This window comes from Rhinatrema bivittatum, chromosome 3, assembly GCF_901001135.1.
Source record: "Rhinatrema bivittatum chromosome 3, aRhiBiv1.1, whole genome shotgun sequence".
Taxonomy (NCBI): Eukaryota; Metazoa; Chordata; class Amphibia; order Gymnophiona; family Rhinatrematidae; genus Rhinatrema; species Rhinatrema bivittatum.
Genome location: NC_042617.1, coordinates 506,130,596 through 506,150,129, shown reverse-complemented (window position 1 = coordinate 506,150,129; position 19,534 = coordinate 506,130,596). Strand labels below are relative to the sequence as shown.

General features: G+C 45.4%; 1 protein-coding gene across 3 annotated transcripts in view; it reads left to right on the top strand.

Annotated features, from left to right (window-relative positions):
- The first annotated feature begins 13,731 nt into the window (after positions 1-13,731).
- The window catches only part of MSRA (methionine sulfoxide reductase A), a 1,098,176-nt gene continuing 1,092,373 nt past the window's right edge, over positions 13,732-19,534 (top strand). Inside the window, exon 1 of one of the 3 annotated variants that reach the window (XM_029596157.1) lies at positions 13,732-14,025. In XM_029596157.1, the coding sequence (XP_029452017.1) occupies positions 13,866-14,025 (160 nt within the window). In that variant the 5' untranslated portion in view covers positions 13,732-13,865. The remainder of the gene's footprint in view (positions 14,026-19,534) is intronic. The other 2 variants (XM_029596156.1, XM_029596155.1) reach the window with 2 other exon arrangements.

Below are 19,534 nucleotides of genomic sequence, written 5' to 3'. Positions count from 1 at the left end.
CCACAACAAAATAACATTTATTGTTAATACTATCCAGCTTCTCCTAGTGGGTGTTTTTTCTATAAGATTTATGATTTTGGCATCCCTAGGCACTGTAGGTGTTGTCGACCCCTGGCATCTCCCTCTTCCTCCCCCCAAGGTTGAATAACAGAGGAGGAGGGAAGGTCTAAGGCACAAACCCCCCCTAGTTTCCTGTGGTAGCTCAGGAGTAGCTCCTGTGGCAAAAATTTAAAAATTCTGAAGCAAAGTGGCAAACATTTCCATCTTTTATATTACATTATGAAACTAAAGTAGTTTTACACCATATTTATTAATATAATTTATATTATTTTTATAGGAAGGCAGCAAATCTTCAGCTAGCCTACTGCCCCATCCTGATTTCTGCTGCCCTTGGCACAGGCCTAGTGTGCCTATTGACAAATCCAGGCCTGTTGACTCCAGAGGAGGGCGATTCCCATGCTTTCATCAATGATTTTTGAAGGACTGGTTGGGATAGAAGAGCAGTGGGCTCTGATGGAAGTTCTAGGATTTTATGGATCCCCCTTGATTTCTGAACAAGGGTTTGGTTCCTTCTTTATATCTACTTTCAAGGAAGTACCTACTTTCTCAACAAATCGAGAGTAGGTTAAGTTCTCTGGAGGTGAAGAATGTTCTGCGGGTTCCTCCTGAGGGTCTGAACAACCAGTAGAACTGGATGGGGGACGCCCCTGCAGAGTGAATCAAAGGGCTTTCTGAACCTAGATAACGCGGAGAAGTTTTTTTTGAAAGCAGGAGAGGAGGAGGGGGTTCCTCTCCATTACTCTCAGATTCTGATGCTGACAATTGAGGTGCCCCCTCCACAATTGGCTCTGTAACTACAGGACGGATGGGGTATGCCAGTGGAAAAATCATGAATTTGTGGCAATAAAGATATAAAGTTCCAAACAATGTCTAATTTGATCCACCGCTTGTTGGAATTTACGGTGGGGAGGAGGAGGGAAAGTTTCCTTTTGTTGAGGGGATTACCTTGCTGCACTGTTAGAGGTGGTATAGGTAAGATGAAAGATATTGGCTGAGGGAACTGGAGACGTAGACCTTGCTGCCATACATTAGAGGACAGAAAAGTTGGGTATCCCATTGATAGTTTGTTGGTCGGTATTCTTGGAGGCAGAATAGCTGCAGTTAGTATGTCATGCTCTCTTCTAGGGGATAAGAGATCTACAAATTGTGGGCAGTTTTCCTCGTATGAGTCTTCTGAGAAATGATGTAAGAAGTCATCACATGGATATAAAAGAGGGGATGGAATAGGTTGGTCCTGTTGTTGATGTTCTCTTTTTCGTTTTTGTGGTATGGAAGACTCAACAGGCTTTTGCACCTTCCTTTTAGATGGCTGACATGGTTCAGTGTAACTGGTAACTCTGGTGTTGAAAGAAATCTAGTGACTGGTCTCGAATGGAAAAGATGAGACTGAGCAATAAGACATTTGTGTTGGCTTTGGTTTCCGGCAGTGTTTCGTGTTTGCCGGCTCTTGTGCCTTATTTGTTTGTGTGGATTTGACACTTTGTGCGTCGTTCCCTGCATCGTGTCTGTGGTGAATATACCACACTCAGCATTGTGTGCCATATCCAGTGCTCCATGCACCGCTTCATGTGTTGTTTTTGACGTTCTATGCATATGTGGCACTTTGTGCACCATTGTTGGTTGTGCGCCGTTATTTGCAGCATCAAAGTGTGGCGCTTTTCTGGGGCACTGCGAGCTGTTAATGTATTCCACCCATCGTCTTCAGAGCCTGGTCTGCAGCGCTGAATCTGAGGGTCTCTCAACTGATTGGAGAGGACTTGGTCGTCCTGGCCTGGTCTTCCTGGCTAGTCAGGGAGGAAGTGAAGACTGACAAATGGTCCAATGGTGGGGCATCACTTGCTTTTAATTTAGCTATTTTTTCTGCTCTCTGTTGTTAGGTTCTTGGGGACATGTGCCCACAATTGCAGCAGTTGGCTTGATCGTGGTCAGGTCCCAGGAGAGATAACAGTAGTTGTGACCATCCATCAATGACATTATGTAGCCACAGCTACAATATTTAAAACTGGATGGTTTTCTTCGAGCCATGGTGAGCACTGAAAAGTGCTGTTGAGGGTCTCGCAAAAGGAAAAGGTTTTTTTTTTTTTTTTGAGGAGCTGAATCTGAGAGACAGATTCCACTGTCTGTGCTCTGTCACAGATGAAAAAACTGAGGAGTCTTCTGGAACTATCCTTTGTGTGGGAACCACTGCTCATGCCCAGTAGGACAAGTTTTATATTTTTGAGAGACAGCTCCACCTAGTGTGCCGTTTGATGACATCCCCCATGAAGCATGGCTAATTCAGCCTTATTGATGAAAAAAAAGGGGAAAATATAAAATGGAGAGTGCCCACAAATTCAATGTTTTTGCTGGAAACAGATTAGTTTCAAACATTTATTTTTTAGAAGGCAATCTGGAAATAAAATGAATGGGCTCTACAGGGATGGAGTTGAATTCTAAACCTCAAATAAACTTCTCAGAACGGACTGACCAAACCTGCTGTCATGTTGAGAGCCTCTATCCAAACAGTAATGAGATGTGAATGTGTGGAATGAATTCCATATTGCAGTTCTCTTCCATAGAAGCTAACTTTATATGGGCCACTAATGATACCATGGCTCTAACACTATGAGCCTTGAAAAGTTCTTGTAAAGTTAAGCATGTCCAGGTGTTAAAGAAAGAGATGCAATCTGCTAAACAATTAGACAGTCATTTGGGTCAAAAGAATTAAAAAGCTAGGTGGACTATCTAAAGTTTTCAGTCCATGCCAGACAGAAGGCTAAAGCTCTTCTGTGGTCAAAAACGAATAAAGTCTTTTCACCTTTGTGAAAAAAAAGGACGACAAAAGGAGAGATTTGTGGACTCTTCCTTTTCGGTCACCTCCTCAGATACATAATCATTATCCCCAGGAATAATCAGATTCTGAATCCAATGGCTGGACTGGTGACATGGTCTGTGTATGAACCTGTCTTTCTACCAGTACCTGTGAAAGGATCCGAGTTGACATGGGGGTGGGCACATATAGAACCAGATATATCACCGTGCATCAAGGAAGTTTTCTCTCTCAATGCAATAGACAGTGCAGGTATCATTGATCCCGATTCCTTTCTGGTTTTCTGCACTGATGCCATTGCCACCAATGTACCGAGAATTTCCAGGATGGATTCAATGTCAGTTTATATCAGTGTTGTTGCCAGTGCAGGGAATTGAGTAAGTTAAGTTCCAGCACCTTCTGGATTCTCTTCAGCAACTTCTGAAGACTGCCGATGCCAACATAGTGTGGAACACTGAAGGAATCACATCTTCCTGGGTTTACCTGAGGTGTATTGGAGGCTGTGACTTTTGAGGTTGTCACATTCCCCAAATTCTCCTGAAGGCGAGCAGCCTTCTCTGCAGGGATGCTTGGGAAGATGTAGGGCTGCTGCCAACTTCTCCCTGCTGTTGTCATCAAGCATCAACTGGGACCAAGGATAGTGCTCTCTTGCTTTCGCTCAGTGTCCCTTGGAACTGAAAGTGAAAAAGTAGAACTCTTCGCATTCATTGAGAAGAACTGGAGGATGCTCTGCCTCCTCGACCTCTATCTGTGCTCAGTGTTTATGAAGAATGCTTCTTGGATACCGATGCACAACTAGTGTTTGATGCAGCTCCTGGTCCCCTTAATGCCAATGGCTCGGACATATCTAATACAAAGATATTTTCCGTGAGCTCTAAGTGGGTTCAATAGCCTCTGGAATTCATCTTCCCACATGTGGGGCATCCTGAGATGTGGTAGTCATGCCCAAGGTCAGAATATTTCTTCATGTGTGTCTGTAACTGACACGATGTGGCTGCACTTGGAGAAGCCACTGATTTACTTCGATTTGGTGGACATCAGATGAAAAAGTGCCAATGTGAAATCAAACAACAATTTTTAAACTTAAAAATGAACCAATGGATGCCAGTTTGGCCATGGAAAAATAAAAAAAGAAAAAGTCTGAAAAACTTACCTAGTGAGACAGGGAGGAGAATAATGTCCAGAGAGTCAAAATGGAAAAAGACGTTTTAGAGGCAAGTGAAAATTTTACCACAGGGTCTCATCCGACAAGTTTCACACAACAAACAAAACTGAGAAGCTCCCTGTGTGATGCCCATGACATGGGACAATCCTGCATATACCCAGCTGAGCTTCTGAAAGCTCTAAAAGCTGCAAAGACAAAGCTTCTGACCAGGGCTCTGTCACATGATGTCTTACTTTCCTTAAAATGCTCCATCGCTGCCTTGTCATACTTTGTAGTCTCAAAACAGTGCAACAAAGCCCCGAGATCTCACTCCTGTTTTGATGTACAACAGTGCACCAAAAGCTCCATTATCCAGCATTGATAGGGAATAGGTGCTGATTAAGTCAAATATACAGGTATTTATTTATTTATTTAGAAGAGTTTATATACCGAGGTATAGCAAGCTGCCTTCACTCCGGTTTACATTTTAAACAACTTATTACAGGAGAAAAATATAATTGAGAACATTAACGCACAACATTTTTTTATGTACAGTCAACGTGAAAAAGGGAATATGTAATATAATGTAAAAAAATAATAATAGAAACATCAACTGATAACAGGCATTTTACAAACAGCGATTAATTGGATGATTCGGTGTACAGACATGGAATCAGCGAGTATGGGAGCACGAGTTGCATATAAACTTGCATTTGGCTTCGGAGTGTGGGTGGACAGCTTAGCCAACACCATCTGTGAATGATTGCCTGAAGAGCCAGGTCTTGAGCTCCTTTTTGAATGATTTGGAGTCATTGATCATGATTAGGTAGTCTGGTAGGGAATTCCATGCTGTCGGTCCCGCAATGGAGAAGGCTCTGTTCCTAGTGTTGGAGAGCTTAGCTGAAGGGAGAGGGGGTATTGTTAGGTGTGGTTTGCTGGTTGTTCTTGTTGTTAGTTGTGGATTGTGTAGCTGGATCATGTTATCAAGGGTGTTGTTCTCTGTTCTGTAGATGGCTTTGTGTAGGATAGTTAAAGCCTGGAGCAAGAAGCAAAGGGCTCTCGGGTATCCAAGAGCCCTTTGCTTCTTGCTCCAGCCCCTCATTTCCCAGGCCAAAGTGTGCAGGGTACAGGAAGAGAGGCAGTAAGGCAGGAGTGGATATAGCACAGAGCAGAGAAGAGCCACTTTATTCCCTATTCCAGCCCCTTCTAGCCACTGTAATGGACAGAGCTTAACAGAGAAAAACTGTTCTGTTCCCTTATCTAACACCATCCCTCCTGAAATTCTCCCCCACTGAAAACAGAGTATTCTGGCTGGCAAAATGCTAGATAATGGAGCTTTTACTCTATTTTCTCCTTCATCAACTACTGTTTCCTGAAATTTCTGTACCTAAAATACTGGACAATGCACTTTTTTGCAAACTCTTGATGATTCCTTAAGATCATTCCCTTTTTTTTGTTTTTACTCCATCTGCTATAACGCCCCTCACCTCTGGTCTGAAGCGCCTCCAGCATCCTGCTGAATCCAAGGAACATGGCTGAATTTCTGGCAGCTCTTGAGCCCTTTTAAGGTCCTGCTGGCAGAACTTCCTGTGACACGCTCAGATGACATCACATACTGCCTTGAATAAAGGGAGGCTCAAAACTACTACTCCGTGCCTTCGCAACAGGTCCCCTTTCTTTTGCAGTGTCAGTTGCCTAGCATGTTCTCGGTATTCTTTCTTCCTGTCTTGCTCCTAGTGTTCTCCTTGTGAGTCCTGTGGTTCCACTCTTCAAAGTCCTTGTCTGCCCTGGTGCTTGTTCCTGCATTTCTCATCTCGCCCTTGGACCAGACTCCATTCTTGCTTAGCTCAGCCAGCTGTCTAGCCTCTGTCACCACCATTGGATCATGACAGGAAAGACCTTCTGGCAGCCAGAACCTGAGAGTTCAACCTGAGGGGATGAGGTGGTTGGCTAGGCTGAAGACCTTCTCCAGTGGTGCGTCAGCCACTGCCTGTTAAAGTCTATCTTGTGCTTTCCCCAAGATAGGAATCACAAACTTAACAGCAACACAAGAGCTCACTACCAGCATGAATGTATGTATTTTATTATTTTAATTGATTATAGTATAATTTAATGTTACTAATTATAGGGTTTCATGGTAATTTCTAATTTTGTTTTATCATTTATATTATTTTATTTGTTTTAAGACATGTCGTTAAAGACAGTCAGTTGTTTGATTGTAAACCGACTTGAAGTGTATACAATATGTTCGGTATACAAAAATGTTTAAATAAATAAATAAATGACAGTTGCATATCTTTGTTGTGAGCTTGCCCATGACAGGCACGGGCTGCCTCCCTACTTTTCCTCTTGCTTCGAGCATGGCAGACCGCTGCCTTTGCCATCCTCTGTGGCCCGGAGGATGTTGCTGGTTCCTGCTCTGCGCAGGCAGGCTGAGCCCACCGTGCTCTGTCTTTGCGGCTGCAGCCGCTGCTGGGGTCCTTGGATGGCAGGCAGGCCGTCCTTGCCAGTGGCCTGCCTCTTCCTCCTCCTTTGCGGCAGGGAGCCGCGTCTCCTCGGGCTCTCCACGTGGCAGGGATGCCGCCAGCTTGTCTGTCTCTTCCTGCTCCTGCTTAGGCGAGAGCGCCTCTCCTTGATATTTAAAGGGCCAGCAGCGGGAAAAGCCCCGCGGCCCTCAGCAGTGATGTCATCAACCTGCTCCACTTCAGCCCTATAAAAGGCCTTGCTGCTGATCCTCAGTGCCTTCGGATTGGGTTTGCACAGCGTTTGTGTTCTTCCTTCCGATCCAGGTCTTCCATGGTCTCCTGTGCCTTGATAGATCTTCATTCCATGTTCTTTGTGTTCCTGAACTTCGTCTCCTTAATGTCCCTGGTCTTGTCCCTCGTCACCTGTCTTCTGTTCCTGATGTTCCAGATGTTTCATGACCAGATGTCCCATGTCCTGAGGTGCCATGTTCCTGATGTCCGATGTTTTGTCTTACCTTCGTCAGTCTCATCTTCAGATCTTCATCCAGTTCCCAGGTCCCTCGTCTCTCCACCTCTCTTGGCGTACCATGTCGTGGTCTGTGACCAGCCCATGGGATGGCTGTGTAGGGCACCTTGTGGTACAAAGCCTTCTTCTTGTCTGCAGCGCAAGCCTCTGGGAGACTTGTTTTTAAAGCCTTGTTCCTGAGTATCTTGTTCCTGGTCTACGGAGTCCCCTTGTGCCTACTTCTGTCCATGCCTAAGACTCTGCCAGAACCTGCTCCGCTCCAGCGTGGTCCACGACCAGCCACAGGCGGCTGTGTAGGGCGCACCCCGGTGCAGGCCTCTACTGAATCCTCGTCATGTTCCAGTCTCAAGTTCCACATCTTCGCCTGGAATCTGCTTCGCATTCAGCGTGGTCCACGACCAGCCATGGGCGGCTGTGTAGGGCGCACTGCAATGCAGTTCTCAACCAGAACTTTCGCCTGACTCTTGAATCCTTGCCTGAAACTTCCGAGCAACTTGAATCCTTGTCAGAGTCTTCTAAATATCTTGAATCCTTGTTAGAGTCTTCTAGGTTTCCTGAATCCTTGTCTGAGTATCCAAGTCTTCGTCCGAGTCTCCTGAGTATCCAAGTCTTTGTCTAAGTATCCAAGTCTATGTCTGAATCTTCCATGTCTTCATGTTCCTGCCCTCAGCCTCCGTCTGGCCTCACGCACTCGTCGTTCCCTAGTGATGGATCCGGAAGGAATATCGAGTGGCCAGAGGGTACTCTCGAGATCAGCATTGCTGGATTTCATTGATGCGTGTAGGTCCAGTGGAGGGCTGAGCCTGCTTTGTTCCTGTTCCGGATATCCTTGCCTTGTCTTCACTCCGGCCTCGCTCCTGCTCACCTCCTGCAGTGGGTCTTGGGGCTCCTCCTTGAGCCATGCCACGGCCCAAGGGCTCACATCCTACCTTAGATGGGACCGTGTCTCTGCGCTCCTAACTGGGCCAGAGGGTGCGCTCCGCAACAAACCTTTTTATCATCTATAAAGAGACATATTTCCTACACATCTAATATCACTTAAAAAAAAACATGGATATATCGGACTGAATCTTGAGGCATTCCAATAACTCCCTTTTTCTTGAATTGCATGTACCACTACTCTCTGCTGCCTATCACTAAACCAGCTTCCAATCGTTTACCTCCTTGGAACCCACCCCTAGGCCTTTTTATAAAGCACCTGTGTGGAACTGTTTCAGAAGCATTACTGAAATCTAAATATACCACATCTAGCGCTTAACTCTGATTTAATGCTTTAATCACCAAATCAAAAAAAATTATCAGATTTGTTTGACAAACTTCGTCTGGCAAAAATCATGTTGTCTTGGATTCTGTAAGCTGCAGGATTCAAGAAATTCTAGCATTCCTTCGTATGATAGTGTCCTCAATTTATCCACCACAGAGGTCAGATTGACTGGCTTGTAGTTACATGCCTCCTAATACCACTTTTATGAAATGAGAAAATATCTCCTACAGCAGAGGTTCTTAACCTTTTTTTCTGTTGGGACACACCTGGCAGAAGATGCTCACATGTGTGACACAATCAACAAATGGCCATCACAGAGCTAAATTAAACATATTCTGCATCCTCAGGAACCCCCTAATCCCCAGCAATAGGTGCAGGGCAGAACTAGGACATTTCCCCGTACAACTTGCCATACAAAAAAAGATATTCTGATTCCGGTGTCTTCTGAACAACAGCAACACAAACTCCCTCTACTACCAGCTGCATTGTAAAATACACTCAGCACAAGTCACTACCCTCCTTGTTATATGTAACTTTCGCCTCTTGTTAAATGGTTGATTAAGTTCTACCCCTTGTTACATGTAAACCGATTTGATTTGAATTTATTCATGAAGGTCAGTATAGAAAAGTGTTAAATAAAATAAATAAATGTGTAGCAAACCTGCCATACCATAAAGGTACTAACTCTGAGGACTCAAACAGCAATAATTCTACATCTGAAAAGGCAGCAGTGCACCATCAATGCATGTCCTATTGGGAAAACACAACAAATAAGACTGATACATGTGTCTACCTCACCTCAGTCACACAGAGAAATACAGACTAAAGGACCACAAAGATAAATGTGGAGACAAAAGTAGAATGGCAACCCCAAAAAGCCACACTGCATGCAGTGCAAAAGTGAATAACTAGAAATACGTTTCCTTCTACACTATCCAAAGTACAAGGATAGAAGAAATGCACATTCCCAAAACTGACATCTGGATCCTGCACCCTGTAACTCACCTTCCATACCCCCATTATCCCTCACTTCTCCCAATTACTCCTTTTCAATAGGAACATAAGAAATCGCCATGCTGGGTCAGACCAAGGGTCCATCAAGCCCAGCATCCTGTTTCAAACAGAGGCCAAACCAGGCCACAAGAACCTGGCAATTACCCAAATACCAAGAAGAGCCCATGCTACTGATGCCAGTAATAGCAGAGGCCATTCCCTAAGTCAACATGATTAACAGCAGTTTATGGACTTCTCCTCCAAGAACTTATCCAAACCTTTTGGAAACTCAGCTATACTAACTGAACTAACCACATCCTCTGGCAACAAATTCCAGAGCTTAATTGTGCGTCGAGTGAAAAAGACATTTCTCCAATTAGTCTTAAATGTGCTATTTGCTAACTTCATGCAGTGCCCCCTAGTCCTTCTATTATCCGAAAGTGGAAATAACCAATTCACATCTACTCGTTCAAGACCTCTCATGATTTTAAAGACCTCTATCATATCCCTCCTCAGCCATCTCTTCTCAAAGCTGAAAAGCCCTAACCTCTTCAGCCTTTTCTCATAGGGGAGCTGTTCCATCCCCTTTATCATTTTGGTTGCCCTTCTCTGTACCTTCTCCATCGCAACAATATCTTTTTTGAGATGCGGTGACCAGAACTGTACACAGTATTCAAGGTGCAGTCTCACCATGGATTGATAGAGGCATAATGACATTTTCAATTTTATTAACCATTCCCTTCCTATTAATTCCTAACATTCTGTTTGCTTTTTGACTGCTGCAGCACACTGAGTCGACGATTTCAAAGTGTTATCCACTATTATGCCTAGACCTTTTCCTGGGTGGTAGCTCTCAACATGGAACCTAACATGGTGTAACTACAGCAAGGGTTATTTGTCCCTATATACAACACCTTGCACTTGTCTATATTAAATCTCATCTGCCATTTGGATGCCCAATCCTCCAGTCTCACAAGGGCATCCTGTAATGAATCACAATCATCTCCTCACACTCACATCACTGCCCAGCATGCCCAACTCCCACCTGTAATCCTGCTCCCTGGGCTCCATCTCTCCCCTTCTCAACTTTGCCCCTTCCTTCCTGGCCACCTACCCCTGAGCACCTTCTTTCCCACCAGCAGCTCCCACACTCCCTCTTCTCCTTGCTCTGCATCCCCAAACTCCTTTCCCTCACCCCCACCAAGCGAAGAGAGCATAACTTCCAGACCCAGGAGGGGAATATAAAGTTGGTGTCAAGTCAGGCCCCAAAGTACAGGATTTGTCAATATCTCTCTCTGATCTGGGTGAAGGAGGAAACAGGCTTGCATTGGGTCAGAAAGAAGAGAAGGGAGTGAGAATAGCCTCCTGTCAGGCCTGATAAAAGAAAAGTCAATTCATCCTCGTTGATGAGGAAAGAGGAGCCTCCTGTGACACACCTCCTAAGACCTCATGACACATTAATGTGTCCCAACACTTGCTGAGAACCACTGTCCTAGAGGACTGGAGTTGAGAACAGAAGTTCTCAGCCTGGTCCTCAGGGACCACCTGGCTAGTGTGGTTTTCAGAATATCCACAACGAATATATATGAGATAAATTTGCATACAATCAAGGCAGTGCATACAAACATTTCATTCTTATTCATTGTGGATATCCTAAAACTAGACTGGCTAGGCAGTTTGAGGACCAGGTTGAGAACCACTGCTCTAGAAAATCACTCTTGTTTTACAGAATTTTTGAAATAGAACGGTCAGTGAAGCAGAACCTCTGAATATCTTCAGAATCCTAAGATGTTTCCCATTGGCCCCACTACCTTCTCCACATTCAGTTTTGTTAGTTCTATATGCAAATGCTCTCCTCTGTAGAGGGAAGAGTATTTAGCCTTTACTAGTGTTTCTCAAGCTTGTCCTTGAATACTCCCCTAGCCAGTCAGGTTTTCAGGATACACAAAATAAACAAGTATGAGATTCTATACAAATGTATCCCATGCATATTCATTATATACATCCTGAAAACCCAACTAACTTGAAGACCAGCTTGAGAAACACTACTTAACCATGTGCGTCGCTATCGGTCTTTTCAATACACATTCTTTCAATATGTAAAAGGTTTTTTTTGTTTGGTTTTTTTTTTATTAAAGGGACAATGAATGCAGGGTTGTACATGATTACATGAAAACTTCCAAGTTTTCACCCCTTGTTCATTGTAATTTCTCATATTCATAAGTTGTAATGTAAACCGATGTGATATGACTGTCATGAATGTCAGTATAAAAAAGTATTAAATAAAGGATTACCATAACTTACATGTTCATGCAATAAACATTAATGGAGTAAAAATATACACCTTAAAATAGTTCCAAAATTGCTAAGGTTTAGAGAAGGTTTCCATTGGTGTGTTGTGACGCAAAATTTTGACTGCCTGCAGAGAGAAGACGGTAGTAGATTAGTCAGCACTGCCAGCAGCAAATTCTTGCTCTCCTTCCCTCCAACCTCACCTAGTGCTCGATCTCCTGCACCATAGCCTCCTGCTGGCAAATGTATCATCAAGCAGTTTTCATAACCCACGCCTGCCAACTTTTTTACTGGTTTCCTTCTGACGTTGAAACCACAAGAGATCCCATATTCTCGCGAGACCTGCTTGCTGGATGCAGTCCATACTTCATTGGGAAGCTGGCAGAGGAAGCAGGTAAGCAGCGTTGTTCACTGGATTCCTCTTGCCAGCTGGAGCCATCCAGAGAGGATGGGAAGGAAAGTAATGCCAAGGTGGGTGGGAGAGAAGATGGTGCTCATACCAGGAAGTGGGAGAAAGGAGAAGATGGTAATCATGCCAGCAGATGGGGAAGGGATGGAAGAGAAGGTAGTAGTGAAGGAAGAAGGGAGAAAAGACTGAGGTGATGCCCTGAATGTGGGAGAAAGGTGGTGGTGATACCAGAAGGGGTAAGGAAGGAAAGGTGGTGATGATGCCAGGGAATGGGAGCGGGAAGGAAGGGAGAGAGGGGAAGGTGGTGGTGATGTTAGGGAAGGTGGGGGGCAGAAGAGGACAGGGAAGGTGGTGATGCCAAGGTGGGTGAAGGAAAGGAGGTACTGCTGCAGGGGATGGAAGACAGGGAAGGTGATGTCAGTGGAGTAGGAAGGAAGGAAGAGAATTTGATGAGGTCAGGGAATGCAGTGGGGGAGGGAAGGGAAGGCAATAATGCTGAGCAGGGGGGGTTAAGGGAAGAGAAGGAAGGTGATGACTGTGAGAAAATGACACCATTGCCAGATGTGCCACAACATAAAAAAGGTTGGGAATTACTGATAAAAACATATCGAAACATAGAAATGACAGCAAGCTATCACAATTATTTTTTTCTCATACTTATCTGTTACTCTTGGCCCTTAATAACTTTTTTGGTTCTATTTCACTTCCCCCCCCCCCCCATTGCTGTAGAGAGTAGTGCTTGAGCTGCATCTAAGTGAAGTATCTAGCTTAATTGGTTAGGGGTAGTAACTGCCACAATAAGCAAGCTACTCCCATGTTTGTTTACCCAGCCTGTGCAATTCAGACCTTGTTGGTTGTCTGAGTATAATTCCACTTTATTTCATTCGCCTCTGCCATTGAAGCAGTGAGCTGTGCTGGATATGTATTCCAAGTGAAGTATCATGCTTAACTGATTTGGGGTAGTAACCGCCGTAACAAGCAAGCTACACCCATGCTTATTTGCTTATCCAGACTATGTAATTCAGACCTTGTTGGCTGTTGTGATTATAAATCATCTTTCTTCATCCCCCACCCTGCAATTGAAGCTGTGAGCTATGCTGGATATTCAGTGAAAGTAAAGTATCAGGGGTAGTAACCGCCATACCAAGCAAGCTACTCCCCTCTTTTTTGTGAATGCAAATCCTATTTTCCACATTTCCTCTTGCCGTTCCAGCATAGAGCAATGTGGGAGTCGCAATCTATCATCTCCACAAATGAGATTCACTGTTGTACAGTATAAATGAATAACTCAGGTTTCAGACCACATAAAGATTCTCTTAGACCATAAGGAATTTATATGGGTTACAAAACGATGTATTACATCTCTGGATTATTATATTGGGCCAGTGAAAAATATAAATATGGAAAAATATTCCCATAATGTTTTTCAGGCAAGTGGCTAGTTTTATTAAACACTTCAAGAAAAAGGAAGGCCTGCACACATACCTCCAAAATACTAAAGGGCAGGGAGTTTAAAGGCCAACATGCCATCCCTGGTACTTATTCTATCACTTTATAATAGGGGAGAATTGCTGTAATTTCCAAGAGCATGCAACTCAGGAAAAGAATGCTAAATTGGAGCTTGCTTGCCCCAACAGGCAGCCTATGAATACGTCAACGTAGCCTGAAAAAAAAAAGAGAAGCCGGTGACTTCCAATAGTACTAATCGGGCATTATGGGAATAAACACTGGTTTAAACTTTAGGAGCCGCCAGTCCCAGGCAGAGTTTGTGCAAGCGGCAACCGCTTCTCCTGTTGCGTAACTGCTCCACGAACGCGCCAAGCGCGCTCCCCACATTCTACCCTCACCCAGCTCCCCTCTCCAGGCCGCTTGTGGACCCGCTGTTCGTCCCAGAACCCAACCCATGGTGTCCAGCCCGGCCGCCTTCACCTCTCGGCTGTTATTTACGCTGTGGTCCTGCGGCGCCACCGCCAGTAGATTAATGGGAGACATGGCCTCCAAGACGCAGCTCCCAAGCAAACAGGAAGCCCTACCTGACCGCAGTCACACGATGCGAGTGTCAGGTAAGGTCTCCTAGAGTGGAATTGAGGTAGGGAGGGGGGGAGTGACGTCAGAAAAACCTACTGACAACGCGGCAACTTCCACGTTTTCTCTGCAGAACTCCGTTTAGGGGCTAAGGTGAACGAGAGGCAGGAAATTGAGGCATGCGCAGTAAAGCTTTTTTTTTCTGTTGCCGCCGGATGAGAACGCAAGAGTAGATCTGTCGCGCCTGCGCAATAGGGCTTCTTTGGATGTTCCGTGTTTGCTGGCTTTTGAGGCCTGGTGTTTAGTAATGTCAGAAAGTGGTAAATGAGGGCTATGGAGGTCCCAGAAATGTACTGTCTTGCTCAAAAGAGCAGTAAAAATGGAGGCCTCTCATAATATTGCAAAAGCAAATACTAGTAACCTTTGCAGTGGTAGCTGTTCAATCTACTACCATGTGCAGCAACTGTTTAGTCTGTTTTCCGAAAGGAAAGACGGTTTATTAGATTACTTTCAATGTGTGTGGATATGCTGGGGTAGGATTGCCAGCTTTCAACCATAACATTTGGAGATGCTATTTAATATATTCGCTGTTGGTTTACACCTGTGTTTTTTATTGCCACTCGTTACCATTAGAAACACATAGAAATAGATAATATATTAGCATATAATTTATTGGTTTTATTTCCAGATAAAGTACCACAGACCCCAGTTGATTTCAAACTTTCTACTCACTTCTTTGTGATTAATGATCCTCTGAACTAATCCCTTGCTTTCTTGAACTGTTATTGTTTTTATCTTTGTCACCTTCACTGGAAGGCTGTACCACACTCTGAAGAAATATTTTCTGATTTTACTCCAGAGTCTACCCTTTTGGAGCCTGGTAACATGACCACTAGTTCACAAATTTCTTTACTCCAAAAAGGTTTGCTTTTACCAGTCCAGGAGCCAAACTATTGATTTGTAAATTTTTTAGGTCTCTAATTAAATCATGGACTGAATTCTATATAAGTGACAAAAAATAAAAGTATCCAACATATATTAACTATAGAGAAGCTACCAAATCACATAGCGGAGGTAATTTTCAAAAAAAGGATTTATGTGCATAAAATGATTTTAGAAAATTGCTATTTTTGTGCATGGAATTCCTTTGAAATTTCAATGAATTTTCAAAACGTTTTATGCATGTAAATGGACTTTTGAAAATGTTTACGATATATGCTACTTTTATGTGTGTAACTCTTTTGAAAATTCACTCCACTGTGTTGTATACTTGCAGGGGAGGCTCAGATGCTAACCTGCAGCTAGAGAGCGAAAATCATAATATTTCTGAACATTTTGTCCCTTCCTTTTTTTGTACATTATTCCAAAAATCTGTACAGTCCAGAAAAAATCAGGACAGTTGGCAATTCTAGTCGATGCGGGGGAGGGGAGGGATATAAGACCCTGTTGGGTGTCTTTTTTGGGAGTATCCACATATATTTGTGTGTTGTTGACATGCATAGCTTGTAAAATAGGCATTTTTGTTTTGGGAGGAGTGTCTGGTAAGGCAACAGCCCACAAGTAGAAGCATGATTTGGTGATTATCCTTATAGGCACAACATAAGAGAAAACATTTTATACATAAGGCCAGTAGGCTAAAATGAATGAAATTATTTTTTAGTTTTTTACATCATCTAATCCATAAATACCTTGAAACTAGCAGTAAATGAAGTAAGTGTAAGTCTGCTTTGGTAATGATTTAATTATGGAAAGGAAATTGTAGCTGTTGAGGTTGTGCACCTGTTGTCCCTAAAGGATGAGGTTGTTACTCCCAGGATTCTTTTTTGGAATAAACAGTGTATTACCAAACTCTGACCTAGATTCATCATTTTGTTATAAATATAGTGAAAATAGCACCTGTGATTTAAAATAAATAAATAAATAAAAGGGCGTGTTAGGCTGCTGGAGAGAGAGAGAGCACCTGTTGCGCCCGTCAGTCGCAGACGGCTATGCCCTCTATTGCTCACCTTATTTCTGCCTGACTCAGTTCCTTTTGGGAAGATGGCTGCCTCTGCTTCTCCATGCCGACCCTACCGGCGTGGGCGATTGCGTTCGCCATCTTTCTCCTGGAGTCACTTAGGGCACGTGTGCGCGCGCAGCCCCGTCCTTTATGTGCGTCATGGCTGGAACCTTGGGGGCGTCCCCACCGCATGATGTCACAAGCTCTGGTATTTAAACTCCATTCACGATTCCTAATACGAGTTAGCAAGGAATCCTCCATGCTGATCTCTCTACATTACCAGACGCTTCCGCTCTGTGTTCTCTCGCTCCAGGACGACTTAGGTACCCATTCCACGGGGGCTTTGCCTCGTTCCTCTACCCCCTCCGGGGTTATCTGCTACCAACAAGGATGCCTAAGGTACCCGCTCCTCGGGGGCCTTGCCTGGCTCCTATCTACCCTCTGGGGTTGCCGTCACCTACAAAGATGCCTAAGGTACCTGCTCCTTGGGGGCCTTATTTTGTCCCGGACCTCCGCTCCTCGGGGGCTCTCTTCTACTACTACTGCCAGCATCAGAGTGAGTACTACTGCTCCAGTTCTGTTTCTGCATTGTCTCATCTCTCTCCTAATAGATCCTCAACCTACCCCGCATCGTGGACCACTACCGGATCTACTCTCACAGGCCTTTCCATCTAGGCCTGGGTTCTCGGCCTATCCCGCTTCACGGACCACTACCGGAACCATTTCCCTCTCGGGACCTGGTGAGACTGTGGAGTTGCCTTTTCCACTCTGCAGCCTCTAGACGGAATATTGCCATCAGACATCTCCTCTGCTGGCTGGGATCATTACCTGTTCCTCGGGTTACCATCTACATTGCAGTATAATAAAAACTAATTTCTCTGTGTCCATCTTTTCCCCTTGAACTGACTCTCTAGATCTTGACCTCTTGCCAGGACCTGACCACGATTGCCTGCTGCTTGGACCATCCTTGTCTGTCACTTGCCCTGACCTTGGCCTGTCTCTGACACCATTAGTCTGCTGCCTGCCCTGATCCCAGCATGCCATTGGACTCTTGCTTTAGCCACTGCCCTAGGGACCTGCCTAAGACCTGCAGGCCACCAGAATCCAAGGGCTCTACTTGTGGGGGAGGTGGCTGGTATAGATGAAGCTCCAGTCTGTCTCACTACAGGGTATGATAGTTTCTGAGGCTTTGTCAACTTCACCGTAGCACAAAGAGCTCACATCTACACCCACCTCTCACATATAAACTCCAGAAGGAGGCTCTGTTGGACATAGTACAAGTATTAAAAAGAGTGTTAGTAGTAAATTTGAGAGATTGATATCATTTCCATGTTACACTTCTGGCTGCTGTGCGGCATCCCCTCCACCACAGTACTCCGGAGAGCCCGGCCCAGAATTACATTCTCCAGTACAACCCTGGTTTCTTGCTACTGTCTATCCTACAGCCTCCATGCCATCTGGGGACCTCCACAAGCTCACTCTGCTGGCTGGCTTAGCTTCTCTTGCCTGCCTGCACCACGCCCTGCCTTGTCTCTCCAGTCTTGCCTCATCCTGCCTTGCTTCTCCAGCCTTGCTTTGTCCTGTTTAATCGTGTGTAGCCTCTGCCTCAATCAGTGCTGGTGCAAGGGTCTGCAGCTGCCCTAGGCAGTGACATCAGTAGACCACGTTTTTTTTTTCTCTCTCCCCTCCTCGATTCTCCAAAATCGCTAAAATGCGCCAATCACCATTACTTCCGACTCACCCCATCACTTCTCAAGTTTTCTCATTCATTCCAAAACTAGCACCCTCGCCTTTAACGATGAAGCCCTGCTAAAATCTAGTGCCCTAGTGCTGTCTAGTCCCACCTATTGCTTCTGCTGGCCCTACCCTCAATGCTTCGGCATCGAGTTCTTGGGATCCGTGCCTTTCCGGGTCAGGGCTGTCATCGGGGCAACGATGGACGCATAATGGGGGATAAAGGACCGGTAATAGTTGGCGAAACCCAAAGACCTTTGGAGTGCCTTTAGTCCAGATGGTTGCGGCCATTCCCGAATGGCTTTTAGCTTCTGGGGATCCATACGGAATCCCTCACTGGAGACAATATACCCCAGGAAGGGAAGGGACTCCCACTCAAAAAGGCACTTTTCAAGTTTCGCATACAGTCTATTTTCTCTTAGACGTTGCAATACTTGGACGACGTGCTGGCGGTGAGTGGTCAGAGAATCCGAGAATATCAAAATGTCGTCCAGGTACACGGCCACACACCGATACAAGAGATCGCGGGGTATCTTGTTCATGGTGTTCTGAAACACTGCTGGAGCATTACAGAGCCCAAATGGCATCACTAAATACTCATAGTGGCCGTCTCGGGTGTTGAAGGCTGTTTTCCATTCGTCACCCTCCTTGATGCGAATCATTATAGGCCCCTCGCAGATCCAACTTAGTGAAGACCTTTGCACCTTGCAGACAGTCGAAGAGCTCGGAGATGAGGGGCAAGGAGGCTCCGGTAGTCAATGCAAGGGTGAAGGGTTCCGTCCTCCTTCCCAACGAAGAAGAACCCAGCCCCCACTGGGGACGTTGACTTACGAATGAAGCCCCTCTCCAGATTCTCTTGGATGAACTGAGTCATGGATTGCGTCTCTGCAGGCGAAAGGGCATAGGTGCGCCCCCGAGGAGGCTCAGTGCCAGGGAGGAGGTTGATGGCACAATCGAATGACCGATGAGGTGGAAGTATCTTGGCCTTTTGCTTGGAGAAGACATCCGCGTATGAGGCATAGGAGGCCGGCAGGCCTTGAAGACTGGTGAGAGCGGTGGAGCATAAGACTGGAGTCACCAATTGGAGGCAATTGTCATGACAATTGTCATGACAATTCGGCCCCCAGTGGGATAGTTGCAAAGTTTCCCAGGTGAATTGGGGACCGTGTTCCTGGAGCCAGGGGAGGCCCAGGACGACAGGATGTATGGAATGCTCCAAGATATGAAAGGGCAGCCAACCCTCAACTGGACGGGTACCGTGATGTGTGTCACACGTCCCGGAAAGGGTTTACCTTGGATCAATGAGATGACCAATGGAGCTGGAACACAGACCTGTGGAATCTTCAGGTGCTCCACCAGGCTTTTCATAATGAAATTGCCGCCGGCGCCACAGTCTACCAGGGCTAAAGTGTGGAACTCACTGTCCACAGACATTAGCGCCACGGGTAGAGTTAGTGGAGGTGCAGGTGAGGTTAGGCCCAGGAAGAGACCTCCTTTAGGTCCTAGGCCCGGGAGTTTCCGGTGTGCCGGGCATGCGGCTATTTGATGGCCCACCGCGCCGCAGTAGAAGCAAAGCCCCTCCTTCATTCGCCCTCGGCGCTCTTGTATGGACAGTCTCCCACAGCCCAATTCCATGGGCTCATCAACCGGTGTTTGGGGGGCTCCCGATTCACCCTTGGGAGAAGACGAGCGTCGAGGACGTCTCGAAGGAGTCAAAGACTTTGTAGCAGTCTGGGCTTCTTGGCGGCATTCTTGGTGGCGCCTATCGATATGTCCTGCCAGTGTTCCGCACTGAGATAATCAGAATGTGGACC